Source organism: Polyodon spathula, chromosome 10 (assembly GCF_017654505.1).
Source record: "Polyodon spathula isolate WHYD16114869_AA chromosome 10, ASM1765450v1, whole genome shotgun sequence".
NCBI classification, from domain to species: domain Eukaryota; kingdom Metazoa; phylum Chordata; class Actinopteri; order Acipenseriformes; family Polyodontidae; genus Polyodon; species Polyodon spathula.
In genome coordinates this window covers 13,518,426-13,537,430 of record NC_054543.1, presented here as the reverse complement: position 1 = coordinate 13,537,430, position 19,005 = coordinate 13,518,426, and the positions used below count along the sequence as shown (strand labels likewise).

The 19,005-nt window shown below is 39.3% G+C and overlaps 1 protein-coding gene across 2 annotated transcripts in view; it reads left to right on the top strand.

Moving 5' to 3' along the window:
* LOC121321856 (polycomb group RING finger protein 5-B-like) overlaps positions 1-18,013 on the top strand; it is a 28,898-nt gene extending 10,885 nt beyond the window's left edge. The window contains exons 4-9 of one of the 2 annotated variants that reach the window (XM_041261149.1): positions 1,723-1,778; positions 3,557-3,616; positions 6,899-7,044; positions 7,332-7,484; positions 8,359-8,448; positions 16,282-18,013. In XM_041261149.1, the coding sequence (XP_041117083.1) occupies positions 1,723-1,778; positions 3,557-3,616; positions 6,899-7,044; positions 7,332-7,484; positions 8,359-8,448; positions 16,282-16,329 (553 nt within the window). In that variant the 3' untranslated portion in view covers positions 16,330-18,013. The remainder of the gene's footprint in view (positions 1-1,722; positions 1,779-3,556; positions 3,617-6,898; positions 7,045-7,331; positions 7,485-8,358; positions 8,449-16,281) is intronic. The other variant, XM_041261150.1, reaches the window with a different exon arrangement.
* The last annotated feature ends 992 nt before the right edge of the window (positions 18,014-19,005 follow it).

Here is a 19,005-nt window from a genome sequence, read left to right as displayed (position 1 = left end):
TACGAGAAACAAATTTGAGTGCAAAAAACTTTAAAATAGTTACATAATGGATGAGTAATGTTTTGGAAGTTTTTGGCCGCCTTGTTTTTGCTGGTGCTGTCTGTACATTAAACAGCATTACCTCATACATGACAGCATGTGCGGGTTTGCACACAGCAGCTTTTCAGTTCCTCAAAGGGCTTACAGAAGTAGTATGTGACTCCCAACACACAGTTCAGGAACAGTTATGGAATGAGAGTCAGTTGACCAAGCCAAAGGGATTGGGACATTGCTCACGTGTTGCTGTCAAGTTTTCCCACTTTCCAGATGGTTTTTGCACACACTAAAAGCTTCAAGATCTGTCTAGCTGTATTAAAAAAAAAAAAAGAAAAAAAAAAGATTTTTGTGATTTACCATAAACATATCATATATGCCTGTTTGATTAATATAGCAACAAATACAGTAAGCTTTATGCACATGTTTACATGTATGGACTTGTCTGGCGTGAAATAAATCCAGCACACCTGTCCAGTTCTGATGGGCGTCAGCTGACCAGGAGATCATCTGAGCATTTAGAACAATTTGCAGTGAGGCGGATTTTAATATCTGAACATGTTTCCAGGGTTTGTAGTCATTTCTACAGTGAATTTGATCTTTACCATAGCAAGCCACCAGGCAGCAGCTGGCCTGCATGCCTCAGTCAGCTCTTCTCCAAAGCATGTCTAGGTTACCCAGTTCTGTAGGGTGCTCAGTGCAACATAGAATAACACAGGTGCAATAGCTTTAGAAGAACTGTAAATCTGCAGAAATGCATTAACCCTTGCAGATTTTGTGTTTTGTGTTAGATGATGGAATAATGGAATGCTGAGGACTGAACAACAGTTAAAGGATATACTCCCAACTAAGTACAGCAATTTGCTGGTCACTGTTTGGTCAGAACTATGGACTCATGTAAAACAATGTGACACAGACTATTTTCACTTTTCATGTTCACATTTTATAGTGTTTGCCAACATTCGGATTGATTCTTATTGCACTTACTGAAATACTGTATTTTATTGACTTTTTGACAGTCAGTGTTAAAGTGCTTTTAATCTAGGTTCACACGCAGTAGGCCAATCAACTTGGTGTCTGTACAGTTGTGAGAAGAGAGTACCATCTACAACAGATACTGTGTATTGACAGTAATAAAGTACACTATTTACTGTAGATGTTCACTAGATGGCTCTGGCTCTTACAATTCCAAAGGTGCTTTGTTGATCTACCCTGTATTGTGTCTCTGGTGAAAGATGATCTGTCTTACTAGAACTCAAGAGTGGATTTTTAACTCGGGTCAAAGCACCTAAACAAAGATTATATCAAAGTGAAGACAGTATTTGAGTAATTGCAATAATAATTATTATAAAATGGATTATTGCTAACATCATCAAAGCTACATAATCTTTCATATGTAACATACTCTGGACTTTAGCCATTGTCTTTCTTTGCAGATAGCCTTTACATTTGGTATCCTGCGCTTGCTTCTGTTTTTATTATTTTGATAGAATGCAATGCCTATACCATAGAATGTTTTCAGGCATCCCACACATGCTTTCTTATTCTTGTCGTTAGACAGGAACTTGTCAGTTTCAGAATGACTTTTCGCTAACAATCATGTATATGATCTATATTTGGGTTATTGTAATCGCCTACACCATTTTCACAGAACTCTTTTAACCGTTGTGTTTTCTTTTTATTGGAAAGGCTGGACAACACCTTGGAAGAGATCATATTTAAACTTGTGCCTGGACTCAGAGAAAGTAAGTTTGCTAAATTGTTTTTTGTGCGTTTCTGTGGTAGAATCAGATATGTGAGTTAAACCACTTAATACTTAATGTTTTTCTAAGAGGGCTAATATTGTTGTCTTTATACAAACTTGATGAATTTTGTGCTCATTAAATGTGGAGAAACCATGGCTCTGGCTGAACTCATAGTGCCAACAGGTGGGAGATGCCTGTCTTTCGATCTTGAAATCTGTCATTTCGGCCCCCTCATTTCTGAATGTGATATAAAGTATCCCTTTCAGGTGCTGTGCATATTCACACACAACCAAAAATGCAAGGAGTTACCAAAATGAGGAATACAATGTAAACAGTAGTCGTTTGAACATTAATATTAAGGCTTTTCTAATATCTACTTACCACTGGACCCACAACACCAATCTTCATATCAACAGTATTACCTCTAATAAAGGTTTATAGTAAAGTTAATAGCGCACAGTGAAAACATGGAAAATGACAATAAGCATTGTAAAGCCCAGAGAGGTATGGCACAGCACATTATAAAACATGGCAAACCATGGTAAATCCAGTGTCTATAGGTAGGAAAAGCATGGGAAAACTGCAAAGTACTGTGCAACTGTACTGTTTTAAACTTGTATAAGGGACAGTTCTGTTTTATTTAGATTTTTGGCAACTGGTACTAGGTCATCACACAAGAGTTTGATTTGTCTGAGCTGTGCTGTTAACTTCCAAACGTATCGTTTACAATTAAGTAGGCCTCTGCCTGATCCAAGCCCAACCTTCTATTATGAAATGGAAGCCGACCCAAACCTGTCCGCTTCTGTTGGGTTCTGTCAGGTTCAGTTTGTTGGCCTTGAATGTCAATGTAAAATATCTGGAATGCTAACATTAGTTTTCTCAGCTCATTACATTTAATTCTTGAGGATCTTAAATAGACATTTGTTGTTTCTTTTTCCTCACAAAATTAACAAATATGCTGGCCCCAGAGGAGAGCGGCAAGTGACCTACATTAAGGACAGTAACAGTATCAGTAACAGTGTAGGAAGCATAAAGTATTTGAGAATAGCTTTTGTAGATCCTTCTGACACGTGTGGTGTACAGAGTGCTGTGATTTATTAAGTTCATTTGAATCTGAAAAGAGCTAGGCTGTGTTAAAAAGGCAGGGCAGGTAATTCTGAAATGATATGTATATTGATCATATTTTTCTATCTTAACTGACAGTGATCATCTTCGTACTGAGCGATACTTGTGCTCTATATTTAGATTAAGGTTGTTTCAGTTGTGAAGAGAAAGCATGAGACACTAATAATGTGTAAGATCAGTTGTGCTAAAAATAGAAACTGGCTAACGCTTACTGAAAGAAAAAAAAAACCTGATATGTTGTGAATATCTACAGAGCACTTCTATTTAGACCTCGGTGGGGGGGGGGGGCAGTTTATAAATCATAGTTTTTGTAGCTTCAGATTCCATGCACTGGCAGCTAATATTAGAGCTATGGTAGGAATTTGGTACTGCCCTTTTGGAGGCATTGTTCTGGAGCAGTACATGACCATTGGATACAAATATATCTGCCCTACTATACAATACATAGCCAGTGAATTATGTGATTCTGGTGTGTGCTGCTTATTTAACATATTTATAAGTTACATTTCACAAATTATGTTTGCACACACTAACACTGTTGTTGTTATTATTATTATTATTATTATTATTATTATTATTATTATTATTATTTTTTTTTTTTATTATTATTATTATTATTATTATTATTATTATGTGTTTTTTTTCTTGGCTAGAGGAGCAACAACAGGAAATAGAATTCTGGAGGAAGACCAAATCAAGAGAAAATGGAGGAGGTAAATATGAATGGCATCCATATCTAATATAGTCCCATTCAGTCCCATTCAAATAACAAAGACCCCCCTCCCCTTTCACAGAATACGACCAAATTAATCAGACTAGCACAATAACACAGTCAAGGACATTACAGCACAGCTGTTTCATCCAGGTTACCTATAACTTTGTGAATTTGGGTTATGATACTGATAATATCTTGCATGACCTCACATTGTTTCTCTTTGTAGTCCCATGTACGTCAGTGCACAGGTAATTCAAATTTCTTCACACACTACTACTATATGAAAGACTTGGGTGACTACCATTAGATCTGGTGCATAAATATACATTGTTTCTTTCTCAACATATAGGACGGCAGCTGATGTGGAAAATAGATGATGTCAATGATGAATGTTTATTGTTTCCAGCTGGGGATGCATTTCCCCAGTGAAGGGGATAAGGTGTTGTTGCACATGCTTTTAGAATCTGCTTATCTTATCTTAACAGTATCATAATCTTTGGGGGTTTCCACGCTGTCACTGAAAACAACCTTTACCCCAAATTATAGAGGGTGTCAGAATCTGGGGATATATAGAAGAATATGTCCATCCGTCATATCTTGCCAGCAGTTCCTTTCACAAACATGAAACCCTTATTAGAAGACCAGTACTGTTAGTTGACCAGAAAGATGCTGTGACAGCTGCAACATGAGCAGAACACTGAACATGATATGGTACTATGGCCTTCTCTAAGTTAGCGGATCCTGAAGGTACTTTATCAATTTGTTGTGCTTGCTAGCTAAGCTTAGTACTGTCAGTTAGCTCCTGTACATCAACCAAACAAAATGTACCACCTACATTGTAATATTTAATACCTATCTTGCAGTACCAAGTTCTGTCCCTGGGTATTAGCAAAGTGACTAAGGAGGTAACAACGAACACAGGTGACATTAATTGTGTCTCTGATTTCCTGGGCTAATGCTAATGTGTTCTCTGCAATGCTCAAAGGAGACAAATCTCTACTGTGCAGAGGTTGGGTTTAAAATAAAAAAATCTCAGAGTACAAAGGATTGTATTCGTCCGTTGACCTGAAAAGAAAAGAATGCAGTTGCTTGCTATGCTGATGGGAGAAGATATTTTGAACGCCTAGTCTTTTGTAAGCGATCTGAAGGTGTATTGCCTCATGCAGTTTTAAAAATAGAAGGTTATTACCGTATTAAACAGCATTGGAAATGACAGTATTATAGTTGTGTTCTGTAAAATGGTATCAAAAACACCTTTGGAAAAAAGGTATTCATGACATCCATATCTACCTTCTGCAGGTAGTGGCAGGAAGGGTTCCAGATGCTTATGTGCTTGCAATTGAAACTACCTTTAGGCAATGGAAACACACTGGACAACCAAGAAACATTTCTTTTTTATGGTTTAAAAGTCCTGGAAAGGGAATGTAATATCAAAGAGAACTTGTTGAGAAAAGAAGTTTGACTCAAATGAAATGTAGGCGATCCAGTAGGCGGTGATGAATCACAACAATATACAAAGGGTAGAAGAAGATTAAATATCTCTGGCACCTGGTAGACAGAACTGAAAAAACATAACAATAGGGTAAAAGCTGAAAACTTTCTTTGTAGTTGTCAGGTTGGTTCTAGAAATAAGAAACTTCTCAAAAGGAAATCTTCTGCATGATAAACCGTTTGAGAGACAGGTGTCATATTTGTGGTGTTTTGTAAACACTAAATGCAGAATGTAACGGTGCCCTTCACACACATTGCCACATGGTTGCTATAATGGTTACTAGATAATAAAGAAAAAACTCTTTTGATACCCAACAGCATTCAGTGACTCGCTAGGTCAAGTTAAAATAACATTTCTGGTAGTAATTTTACAAAACATTCATCTGCACACTAATAATTCCTCATTACCGTAACACTGTAAAATTAAAGTTCTACAGTATTACTTCAGTTCCTCTTTGCTACAAGATGATCAAGTGCATGGTTTCAAAACAGATTATACATATTTCCTATAATGTGGGATGTTTCGGTGAGAGAGAGGGTTAACATTGTTTTATAAAATTAAGTGAAGATAAAAAGAGTAGTTTGCTTTGTTTTCACAGTTTCATTCTTTCGGACTGAGATAGGTTCATAGACAAAACAAGATAGGGAAAGCAACTTTACACAGAACTGAAGAGATGCATATAGGGAGTAAAAAGGTAAGAGGTGAGTTAGACAAGATAAACGGCTTTTTGGTGATATTTAGCCTCCAGTATTACTAAGCAAGACCCATGTTAATTTACAATATTTTATAATTAATAATCTTGAATTATTGTCCATCAAAGCATTCGTTTGGCAGGGAGTGTCTGGAGCTTGGTGCATTGTGATGACAGTAGTTCCTTAACAGATAATTGCACAGCTAATATGGAAAGAAAAAATACTACTGCAGGCAGTCATTGCGGTTAAACTAGGCTGGTTTGCTTAATTATTCAGACTTGTCAGCTGAGGATAGATCATAGTTTGGGGGGTTTCTAAATAGTATTAGTGGTAAACTATACAGAGACAGTTACACTTGGTTTGTTAAAGAGCGCTAAACCAGTTCTGGGATATACAGGCAGCTTTTAAAAAGTGGTTTATTTTCTTACACGTAGGCTCCTGCTTATTGTTTGCTTTTTTAAAACTACACAGATAAACTATTGACTGCCATCTATTGCATTTGGTGAAAAATAAAGCACATTCATTTCCATAAATGTGCTTTTTTACAGTCAGAGATGGGGGTCTTATTTCCATATTAAGTTGTTTGACACAGTGAAATGACACTTCAATACAAACATGCACATTTCTCGCTTACTAATTATATACTACATGAGATTTTCAGTAGTTTCTGAGGTGTCAGACCTTCTAACAAGACACTGCCATTGATTCATAATACAACACAGTTACTTCCCTTGTAAAAGTTTACCATAGTAAAGTGTAATAAAGAATAGTCAAAGCTTGGTAAAACATAAGTAAGCACTGTTAATAAATATGTCAAACCAGCGTAAACTATGGTAAACACATTGTATAACCACAGGGAAACATACCCTGTTAAACTTTTGTAAGGGTTAGTACAGTTTTCTTTGTTGTCATGGCTGTATTTGGAGCTAATGAGATAATGAGTATAGATGGCCCCGATCCCAGCACAAATGTATACGTATTGCATTCATTGTGTTGGTAAGAAGCTCTTGTCAGGCAGAAGGAGGCCCTAGCACCATTGGTAGTATTATCTTGCATGAGTTTGCATCTTTCTTAACATCTTGATTGTTTACCACAGATGACACTCCAAGAGCAAAGAGAGCCCGAATGGACGATGAAGATGAGGAAGATGGAGACCACGATCACCACAGAAGTGACCCCCAGATAGCTATCTGCCTTGACTGCTTAAGAAACAGCAGTCAGTCGGCAGAAAACATAGTGAAGGTTAGCTGAACTACAGCATATAAGTGCACTATTTTGGTGGAGTCAGCAGGATTCCAAGTGTATACCTAGACTTTAATGTTAATGGAAGAAATAAACATAAAGTTTTCCAAGCATTCTGAGGGAGACATTGTAAATTCAGCGTCAATATACGAGTTAGGGTTTGAGTAAGAACAGATAGGATTTTGTATTGTTTACTGAGGATTGTTTTAGGAAATATTCTTTTACATTTTTGAACCATAATGGAAATATTTTTTTTTTTTTTTTTTAATTCCTGTCTTGTCTAACAGTCTGAGTTTCTACCCAACCTTGAGAAAACGATCTTGTTTCAATTCCCGCTCCAGGGTTTAATGAAGAAATTTATACGCTGCTCCTCTCGAGTGACGGTTGGAACAATAAAGAAGTTTCTTAGTCTGAAGTTAAAGCTTCCAACTTCTTATGAGGTAAGCTATGTCCGATAAACCTCATGTGTGCCACATGCATACCTGTTATTCCTTAAGAAAATACTTGTCTATTTTTGCTAAGATAAGGCCTGTCTAGTTGAATAAATGTGCTGTATCATCCTTGGGTGAAAATGCCAGGTTAGCTACTTCAGCACTAAGGTTGAGTTGATCAACCTATACTCTGCCAGGATTAGCCACAGATGGATTTTTTTTTTTTTTTAAGAAAGTTTTACAATGTCTTGGACCCCATGAATAAGCAACCACCCAAGAATCAAATAATTACACTTAAAATTGTTTAGGACATTGTCCTTTTTTAGTTCATTTATTCAGTTAAAATAACATATATACCAAAAAATCTTGGATACGATCACCAAAGTCTTTATCTTTTGTGATGTCTGTGCTGTGAATAAAGTTTTGTTTGGGATTAAATCCATTTCTTCTCCCACTTTGATTGGCACACACTGAAGCAACCATAACAACACATTCTGATAAAGCTTTAAATGAAATGTGAAGGTAGCGTATGGGAGCTTTTAATATAGAATATACAGAAAACAAAACAGTCAAACATAAAGCCTGTCTAGTTAAATAGAAGTATTCTACCCCCCCCCCCCCCCCCCTTTGATACATATCATATGTTCGTCTACCCCAACTCTTTTGTTTTAATGTTCTATTTGGCTGCAATGCATCTTGGGATATTTTGTATATGTTTTGTATTGTTCTGTGATTCCTTATGGTATACTTGCCAGTTGCTTTCTTATGTTGACACCAGATTCATTGCTCACCACTTTAGAAACAAATGGAACAATATTTAGTTACAGTGTACCTATTGCAGTGTTATCTGTAGCTATTAATGTCATGTCTGTTTTGGTCACAGCTGGATGTACTATGCAACGGTGAGATCATGGGGAAAGATCATACTATGGAATTTATCTATATGACAAGATGGAGACTTCGGGGTGAAAGTGTGAGTACTGATTTATCTCTCTGCCTATTTTATTGCATTACTCTTTGTGTATCTTTCCTGAAGAAAGTCTGTCAAGTAGTTACACTGCCAGAGTAAGGGTTTGCCATTAGTTGGATTAAACCTTCTATTTATAATTGACATCCATATAATGCCAAACGTTTGATTGTTTACAAAACACTTCTTACTGTCTGTACAAATATAATAGAACGTCAAGTTATTATCATAACCCTGGGTCCCTGAAACAGAAATGTAACCATTACCTCATGGGTATTAATCCTTTGATACTGTCTAACCTGAATAGATATTCCAAAGCTGCAGACAGTGCCAGTGACACAGTCACACCTGCCCCCAAGGGTATAAAAAGACTGCTGACACTGATATCATCCTCATTTTTCCTTCAAGACTTGCTGCAATAATGAACGCAGTGACCTTGAAGGTTAATGGTTGCATTTCTATTTCAGGGAACCAGGGTTATGATAATAATCTAACGTTCCCTATCAAGGACGAAATGTAACCATTACCTGATGGGTATGAATACCAAAGCTGTCGCAAGGCAATATTGCAGATCAAATGGAATGGTAGAAGGCTAAGCCAAGTAGTTAGGGCTAAAAAATTTAGGGATAACTCACCTCTATGTTTATGCTGTAAGAGTTAAGCAAGAGGCCGCCCTTAACATTCTTGTTCCAAAACCAGGGTCGCTAGAACTTAGTAAGGTATGGGTAGCAGCCTACACCAACGCATTGTAAATGTCATTTACAGATGCACCCTGGAATAAAACCCCCAAATTTGCCATAGAAATGAGCAGTGAGCTTTTTTGGAGGGGGCACGTTGGCCACCTCATAGGCATTATTGAATGTGTTTCTGATCCATTTGGACAGCCTCTGCCTAGACAGGGCTTGATCATGGAACTTTGTTCAAGAACAGACAACACATCATGCGCACTGCCTTCAACTTTTTATCATGTCATCATAGCATGCCAAGGCCCACACTGCAGCTCCCTGTTAGACTGGAAGGAGGTGGAAGAAGCCTCCAAATCCAGACTGGTTGACATGGAATGCTGAGGTAGTGTTTGGCACAAAAGCAGGATTAGTATGAAGAGCAACCTTTTTCCTGGCTTTTGCAAAAATTAAGCAGGCTTTTGCAATCGAAAATGCTTGCATCTCGCCCACCCGCTTAGCGGTTGTGAGTGTAAGTAAGGAAGCCGCTTACAAAGATAAATGTTTCAGCTCAGCTGAATGCAAGGGCTCAAAGGGAGGCCTCATAAATGCTTCAGGCACCACATTAAGTCTCCAGTGAGGGACAACGTCTCCAGACACAGCGGGAGCATGGCGAGCGGTGGAAAGACATACAGCAGCTGCATCAGCCACTGGTGTTCCAAGGCATCTATCTCCAGTGTGTCCCCGGCTCCTGTTATGGAGAAACAGCGGGGGCAATGGGTCGATTCCTGGGATGCAAGAGGTTTATCTCTGCTCTCCCGGACCGTTGCCAAATGAGACTCACTACCGCTGGGTGAAACCTCCATTCTGAGGCACTGGGACCTCCCCTTGAGAAGAGCTCCGCCGCTTAGCTTATCACCCCAGGCAGGTGTACTGCTCGCAGGGAGAGGAGGTGATCGTGCGCCCAGAGCAACAACTTGTGGGCTACTCAATGAAGACTGGGGAACCTGAGGCTGCCCTGGTGTTTGACGTAACCACCACTGTTGTGTTGTCTGCATGGACAAACACATGCATCCCGCAAACCCTCTGCAGCAATGCTACAAGGCCAGTTAAACTGCCTGCAGTTCCAAACCATTATGTGGAGTAGCATTCTAGAGCTTAGGCTGGACTCATTCATGGTAATGGCCTCCCTTTTTGGTGACACTACCCTACGGTACACTGCGGTGCAAATGGGCAGACTTTTTGAACTAAGAGAGTGACCTTAGACAGTGAAGAACACAGTCAACGGGCAACCGTGGTTCAATGCAGGCTGAAAAACCCTGCTACTGAACCAGGCTTGCACAGGGTGCATGCAAGATAGTCTGAGAAGATGCTGCCCTCAAACCCAAAAGTTCTGGAACATCATTACCATGAATGCTCTGTTGAGCTGAATCACTCTAGCGGGCAATAATTCTCTGCATTCTGCTGTCCGACAAGAGTGGACAGCATGGACCTGGAGTCCAAGCAGGCTCATAGAGGAGGTGGTCTGAGAAAGTGTGAACTGGCTCTTTGCAGATTCACCGTAAGCCCTAATCATAGAAAGTGGCTGATGAACAGTTATGTGTGAGTGTATGTCTGAGCTGGAGACTGTGCAAAACAAACCAATCATCCAGTAATAGAGTACTCAGATACCTTTGAGTCTCAATGGGGCTAGCATAGCTTCACTGCACCTTGCAAAAGACATGGAGAGCTACAGAGAATTCAAACGGCAAAACTTGAACTCGAACACTCTACCCTAAAAGTGAAAACCAGATACTCTATACTTTTTATGGGGATAGGAAAATAGGCATCTTTTGAGGTCCACCTTGATGAACCAATTGCGTGGCCTGAATGGCTGCATCTAGCTGTTGCGTTGTCACATTTGAACCTCCTTCGGCTCAACATTGTTGACCTGCCTGAGGTCGAGGATTGGTCTGAGGCTTTCATCCCACTTGGGCACGGAGTAGAACCTGTCCTTCAATTGGAGGGGTGTACCATGTGAATAGCCTGTTTTGGCAGCAGAGCTGCTACCTCCTGATACACTACAGCGGTGTCCTGTGGGTCCGTGACTGATGCTGCAGTCACGCCCCGAAAGGGAGGGGAACCGTGCTTGAACTGCAGTGAGTAGGCGGTATGAACAGTAGTAAACACCCAGATGTCTGTGGTGCACTGACGCCAATACTCCAATACCTGTGGCAGCAAACCCCTACGGCTGCTGCTCACCTTGTGGCTTGGCCTGAGGCTTCTTGCCTCTGTGCCGGAAGACATTCTGGCTGCAGGCGCAGCTGGCTGTGCTGGTCCCTGAAGCTGCTGGCACAGGGATAATAACTCAGGCATATGCAATAGCAAGCAATGTACAGTAAGAATGTACAGTTGCAGCCTCAGCTGCTAAAGACAGTAACAGGACTGTCAACAAGGCCTACTTGGCACCAAACTGGTAGGGGAATACCGGTCAGTAGCGGGCCAGAACCAAACGGAACGGAGCAAACTTTGTCTTTCACGCGAGGCTGTGGGAAACTGTTGCCCAGAGCTTCTCTATTCCCGGGTGCCTGGCTCACCCTTGGCACAGAGCCATGGGTTGAGGATGCAGCCACCTCTATGAGAGGGCGATGGTGAAGAATGCTGTACAGAGTGCTCAGTAGAGCGGCAGGAGAAACTTTTCTCAAACGTACGAGAATGCACACAAAACTCAAAGAAATGCGGTTTACCAGTGCCGCCTCTGTATGCTGCTGCCTCAGGCAGGAAGAGCATATTTTTGTCCACAGGCAGGCTGGCCTTGCATATGTCACAGGGATAAACCCAGTCATTGTGCAAATAGCAAGCAATGTACCATAAGAATGTACAGTTGCTGCCTCAGCTTGCTAAAAACAGCAACTGGATTGTCAACAAGGCCCGCTTGGTACCAGATTGTGAATTATAAAACCTTGGTCGGTAGTTGGTCAGAACTGGATTTGGTACCGGTTTTGTGTAGCACCGGGTTGGTACAGTAGTGTACAGTACTGTTTCTGCCCACAAGGGGTGCCTGCTCAAGCAGGACCGCTGCTGTACAGTAATGCAACAGGGCAGACCGTCTGTAGACCAGGGCACCTGTAAAACCACAGTGGCCCTTTTGCTCAATGGCATAAGCTCCGCTGTTACAGGGAGTTCAGTCGCAATGTGACTCCACGTCCTCAGATGGGAACGCCAGCTCCTAGAGATGCAGAGCGCCTTGGAGAAAAGCACACAAAACTTGCAGAAAGCAGTTTGATGCAAATAGCAGGCAATGTACAGTAAGAATGTATAATTGGTGCCTCCGCTTGTTAAGACAGTAACTGGACTGTCAGCAAGGCCTGCTTGGAGATAGACAGGCAGGCTGGCTTTGTATAAAAACATGTGACTGAAACTCAAGCCAGTACTTGTCTAAGCACTAGTACAGAACTGTACACACATGGTACGGTGCAAACGGTAAGTTATGGTACACGGTGCAAAAGGTACGGTACAGTGCAATGGTATGGTACACGGAACATGGTGCAAACGTTATGGTACGGTGCAGAATCGCTACAGTTAAGGAAACCTTGCTCACTAAGAACGGTGGTAGATCAGTGACCTACAGTTACCGAAGAAGCAAAATACAGGGATGCCCACCTGTATAGCTTCTGGCTTAACGCAACACAGCACTAAGACTGGAGGAAGCCTGCTGACACTGACAGCCTTCGCAGTGGTGCTGCAATCAGAAACCAGAGCAGCAATGAGACACTACAGGAAAAACTGCAGTCGGTCAGACCCGAAGCAGAGCTGAGTCCAGCAACCGCTAGTGAATTGGCAAAGCTAACCTTGTTCATTTTACAAAGTACCGGCATGAATATGAGCAGGTCTGAGTTACCCCAGTTACCTACAGATATAGGGATGCCCACCTATAATGCTCTTGGCTGACCAATAGTTTGAAAACCAAGGAAAGCCTACTGTTAGCTAACAGTCTTCACACTAATTCTGCAAGCAGATCTTAATGTGGCAACGAGACACTGAGACAAACTGCAAGCAGCCTGACCTAGCACATCTCGGTCTACCACAGGACAGCTGAGCCCAGCAGCTGTGTTAGTGTTTCTGTGGAAAATATTTTTTTCTCACACAATACAGTAAACAAACAATTACCATTATTTTAATATAGTTTTTATAACAAAAAACACATTTTTTATTTTTACGCTCCGACCGAAGCTCGCAGCTTAGAGAAAGCACAAGTAGCTGACTTAAGGTGTTCGATCCCAGGGAAAGGGGCAGCAGAGCTGCCAGCTTCGAGCAGAGCACAAGGCCATTGCGGGACTTGCAGTGTAATACACAAGCAACAATCAGATAAAAGTATTTTATTCAACCTTTATCTGTTCTTAGGTCTCTCAGGTTGGTGAAAGGAAAAATAATGATGATATCAGTGTCAGCAGTCCTTTTATACCCTCGGGGGCAGGCGTGACTGTGTCACTGGCACTGTATGCAGTGTTGGAATATCTAGTCAGGTTAGACGGTATCAGAGGATTAATACCCATGAGGTAATGGTTACATTTTGTACTTGATAGAGAACTAACCAAGGGTTAAAGTCTTTACTTTTATTCAGATATGCAAATTACAACACAATTCTTCCAGGTATCTAATCAGCTCCTTGACCATCTGAGTAAAATTGAGCTACAACACAGAAAGTAATTTTGTAGCAAAAAGCACCAGCAACTTTGAATTATGTCTTAGCATTTCAAATGGAGGTATGAAATACAGTGCTCCAGTGTCATTTAGTATTAAATCAGCTGACCTATGTTGATCTGCTACTTGCTATAGCCCAGTAAGGAGGACATATCCTAACCTAAAAGTTGGCCTGGAGGTGCAGGGCCTGGTAATTGGATTTAAGAACTGAGAAGCTAAAGATCTCGGTTTTCCAGAGCCAACTTAGCCCCTGGCATCTTTTCAGCTCTGGTCACAGCACCTCCACCTACCTGTGCTTTTGCTCTCTCAGCTGTGAAATTGTGTGCCATTTGGAAACCAAAGAAAATTGTATGAGCTGTCTGGCTATTTTCTCTAAATGTTTTTTTTTTAGGAAATCTGTGAGGAATTGGGTTGACAGGGCAAGGTTTCAGAGCTGACTAGGATTAAGTCCCATTAGACTGAAAAAAAAAAAAAAAAGAATGTCTGTGGAATGTGGAAAATGGGATCCAAACCCAGATGAATCACTGTTAATCCACACTAAATGGAGGCCTCATCTATATGGCGTTATATTAAGTTAGACAATGTAGTAATTCTGTAATACATTTGAATGCGGCCTTTTGTAAAATATGGGAAAGTACAGGGGTTGGAAATGAAAACCAAATGGCTGTAGCTAACATTGGTTATGCAAAATGCAGCATTGATACTTATTCTGTAATGCAGGGCTGGTCTTAGGTCCCTTAACTTGGGGTATAGCCACACATGCTGTGGCTTATGTAGCCGATGTAAAGTGCTCAGTTATGGTACTGGCACAAAACAAGCTATGGGGAACAGTCATGCACACAGAAAAATACACAAAGGCAGTGTGTAACTTTAAAAAGAGAGCGAGGTATCTGTTCATTTAATAGCACCGCTTTTTTAAATAGATAACACAAAGTATGACTACTAAAATGTGGTGCCAGTAATTCTTTTTTTGTTGTTGTTGTTTCCCCCTGAAGAAAAGTACACTTAGAATATGTGTAGTTCATTTATTGGAGTGCTTTTCACCGTCATTCAGCACCTTTGGCCCAGTAAGTTACATGATTCAACTCAATCCAGTGTCTGTCCATACTGGGAGGAATTCTGACACAAGCAGGATTTATTGACTGTTAAAAAGATCTAGTCTCACTGTCGGCAGTTGGGTCGTGGAATGTGTCAGCGCAGTAATCAAATGCTGTGTAGCCCTTAGTGGAGCAGCTGGGGAATCTTCAACTGATTTCTGGTATTCTTTCACTCAGACTGGTTGAATGCGTGAAGTCACCATTCAGTGGCGCTTGGCTGGCTGAGTTCCAGGTTAATACTGCCTTACTTGCAGTATGCAGTTTACTTTTTATTCTTAAATGAAAAAGAAAGGTCTGTTTTGTTGGAGGAATGTGGTGCTGGCACCAAGTGTGAATTCAAGAAGCCAATAACATTTATAAGAGTTTTTTGTACACAGCTTTATGTTGTAATGTACTGTGCCTTTCAAAAAAATGTGAACAGGAAAATATGAGCAAAGAATAAATTGTAATAAAATACAGCGTACAAAATTAGAAATGACATTAAAAATACTCATTGAGCAGTACAAAACAGCAATCCATCAGAATGATTTAGTCCAGTTAGTAAAGTCTGGTTAATAAGGATGCAACTCTGTACAGAACTATGTACCAGTACCATTTGTGTGAGCCGCTACTGTTGTCAGTTGTGACAAGCCAAACAAATGCCTGGCTCTCGAGTAACATTACAGAAGTTCACCCAGCATCAGCGAATGGTATCAACAGGGTGACATTTCAATGTCAGATTCGCAAGGAATCCATCAAAGGTCATTTCGTACTGCTGTTTGCTTTTGTGTAGTTGTTTATCACAACATGTAAGAGAAAGCATCTCTGTAAGTGGCACTTAAATGTGTTTTTGTAAATTTGGCATCTTTTGCTGTACTCTCCATCTATACTCAGAAGATTCATATTTGTAAAACTGCACGTTTGCAGGGACATTTATTTTATACTTGTTTTTCTCTCTGTATTTACATTTTATTTTTTCAGTCTGTTTTATTCATAGTTAAGTTTGATATTCATGAAACTCTTCTAGGCTTTTGTTATAAAAACCAATAATGGCCAATAACTTTTTTTTCATAAAAATAGGCTTTGAAAAAAAAAAACTTTAAAACCAGTGATCTAAAGCTTTGTGAAGTGTCAACAATATTGAAATTTGGTGTTTTGTGATTCTTGTGTTCACTTTTTATAATTGGTGTTGTCCAATAAAAAAGTAGTTTTAAACATTTTTTTTATTCTTTTATCACATTAAACCGTAAATATTAAGTCAGTACAAAGTACAAATGTATCAGTGCTTTGTTATTGAATGACGTATCACAGTTGGACTGCACTGTATTTATAGCAGCGTTATTCTGTTGAAACAAACTAATGTGTGTGTGTTTGTGTTTTTTTTTTTTTTTTTGTCCCCCCCCCCCCCCCCCCATCAGTCTTACCCAATGGTACTACAGTATCGACCGCGGATTGACTTTGGTTAGACCAGAGGGAGACAGAGTGAACCTGCACTAAAGTAAACCCATCGACAGATTGCACAATGAATGGATGTGCCTGGACAAGGGACACAGATGCTTCTGTTTCTTTTCCGCATGCAAATAGATGTCTAACCTGTTTGATTTCTTTAAGTCTGTTTTATGTTTTAATTTGACAACTAATTAATGTGTGCCAATCTTGCTCCTTCAACGTCCTACCTAGAGTAATTGTAGCACTTGGCATGGGTTTTTCGTAGTCCAGAAACTAATGTAACAACTGAACTGTTTCACTGCTTTTAATTTGAATACAACAAGCATATCTGTTGCACTGCCGTGACACAGTGTACAGATCTGTGAAAGTAATGATTCAGTTTGCTGTTGTACGAGTAAGTTGGACCCACTGGAGAAAATCCAAATAGAACTGATACCTTCAGGTTGTTCAACGGAATGCTTTCTGGCTTGGATACGCTTATAAGTTATAAGGTATCAATATATTGGTCAAAATACATTGGTTATGAAAATAGCAAGTGAATTGAACTTAGAGGTGTTTATGGGAAGTCTTGAGATTTGTAACAGTTAAAGCAGGCTACTAATCTGTATTTTACAATCCCAAAGGTTTATAAATGTGTTCTTAGTTAGAAGTAGATATTTTTTTCAGTCAAGTGTGTAGCTGAACTCTTGTAAACAATCTAAAAGAAATGCTTAAAAATGGATTCAGAATATATGTTGGTGGTGGTGGCGGTGATGATTAGAGAAGAACCGTTTTGAATTTTGAATACCAAACGGATGATCTGAAGATTCCTAATAAGCTAATTTCATCCACCCAACACTTTTTTGATTATTGTGGACAGATTATATAGGCCCTGTTTTTAAGGGTCATGGCCACTTTCTTAGTTATTAATGTCAGGATGTCAGAGAGTTGTTTTTATTCATAGAGTAATTGGTGGTATTTCCCATTGTAAATGTCATACTGCAAGAGATTTGTACATCTTTTATCATTCCTTCCTTTAATTCCCTATGCATTCTTAACTGTAGTCACTGTGTGTAGAGTGGCGCCAATTAAAATATAATTTACATATGCCTTGGATAAACCATATAGTAATGCACACTGATTAAGCAAAATAAATTGATAATGGCTTCAACTGTGAGTTGGACCACATACTGTAGCCCCCAACGCATTGGACGCAGTGGTCCAGAGTTAAAGGATACTAAAGGTTTCACACAACTTATATAGGGCTAGTGGATCACATGACACGTCATATGACCACATACATTTTCATGCATTGTAGGGGGTTTTGAATTTTACTTACATTATCTACATTTTTGGACAAACTGATAGATAGCAAGAGGTTGACACAAGCCAGAGCTTGAGAGAGGACACAATTGAACTTGTATAGAAACGAAATGTGGCTCTATGAGATGAATAGTCTTTTACAGAATTTAGTTTATTTAACAAAATTTATTCTGGCTACTTACAAGAGATCATATTCTGATCACAGCCAGTTGAACAGAAGAAGAGTCAGAGGGTGCAAGGGCTTATCGACTGCAGGATAATCTGATTCACAGTTTCTGACATTTCTGAACCTCTAATTCGGTACCATTTGTGTACTGTACGTACAGGATGCAATCCACAGCTTTTTAGTTTCAGCACAGGACTCAAACTGAGTGCTGTGAGAGAACAGAACCAATGCAACAAGAAGCAACAGCAAAACACCCATTGCTGCGCTACTGAGGCTCAGTGATTAGGGAGACATTATCAAAAGCATTTCCAAATCTTGAATCGTTATCTGGAAAAAAAATATGAGCTGAAAGTATTCATAGAAGCTTTCAGTTCTTTTCCATGGCCTGACTAAAATGTGATTATCAGACCTGGGAATGGCATTATTTGGCAGTGAACATAGAAATATTGATGGATTTTAGAATTAGATAGATACTGTATGAATACTATATATATATATATATATATATCAAAATATATATATATATATATATATATATATATATATCAAAAGAATATAGTTACATTTTATATCTGAATAAATAGATTTTTTGTAATGTTTTACATTGATAGTTTTAATTGGTTTGCCTTATTTTACAATATTTAGTTTTTTGTTTTTCCTCTCCACTTTATTGAATGCATAATTCTCAAAATTGAGAATTTTATTGAGAAATAAAATATCTGAAAAATATGTGTTAAATTAGATAAACAGGTCTATTGTTCCCTTAACATTTGGTTGTGCTGCTAATTTCATATGCTTGACAACTGTTGCTTTTCATTTTTATAGTGTGTTTTTTTTTTTTTTTTAATTAAAAGCTATTAAATTGCTGTCTGTCGTTTTGAAATCCTCAAGAACAAAGCCTTTCATCTCTGTACTGATTAAAGTGGAAGTTTATTTTTTTTAGCTTCTGCATGTTTGTAACTAAAGTCTAAACGATACATGTTGGCCAATGAGGCTTACATCTAAGACTGCCTTGTTACACATGTACCACATTAACTGTAGTACCATCCCGTACTGCTGAATATGAGTAGAATACATATGGTGATAAAACAATGATGTCTGCTTTATTAAGTAGCCTTCTGGTGGCCTGAAAAAGTCAGATATCTTGTATAGCTGCCTGCTTTATGTACAAATCTCTAGCAATGAAGTGGGCAAATTGTGCTGGGCTTTTGTTAACAGCATCCTA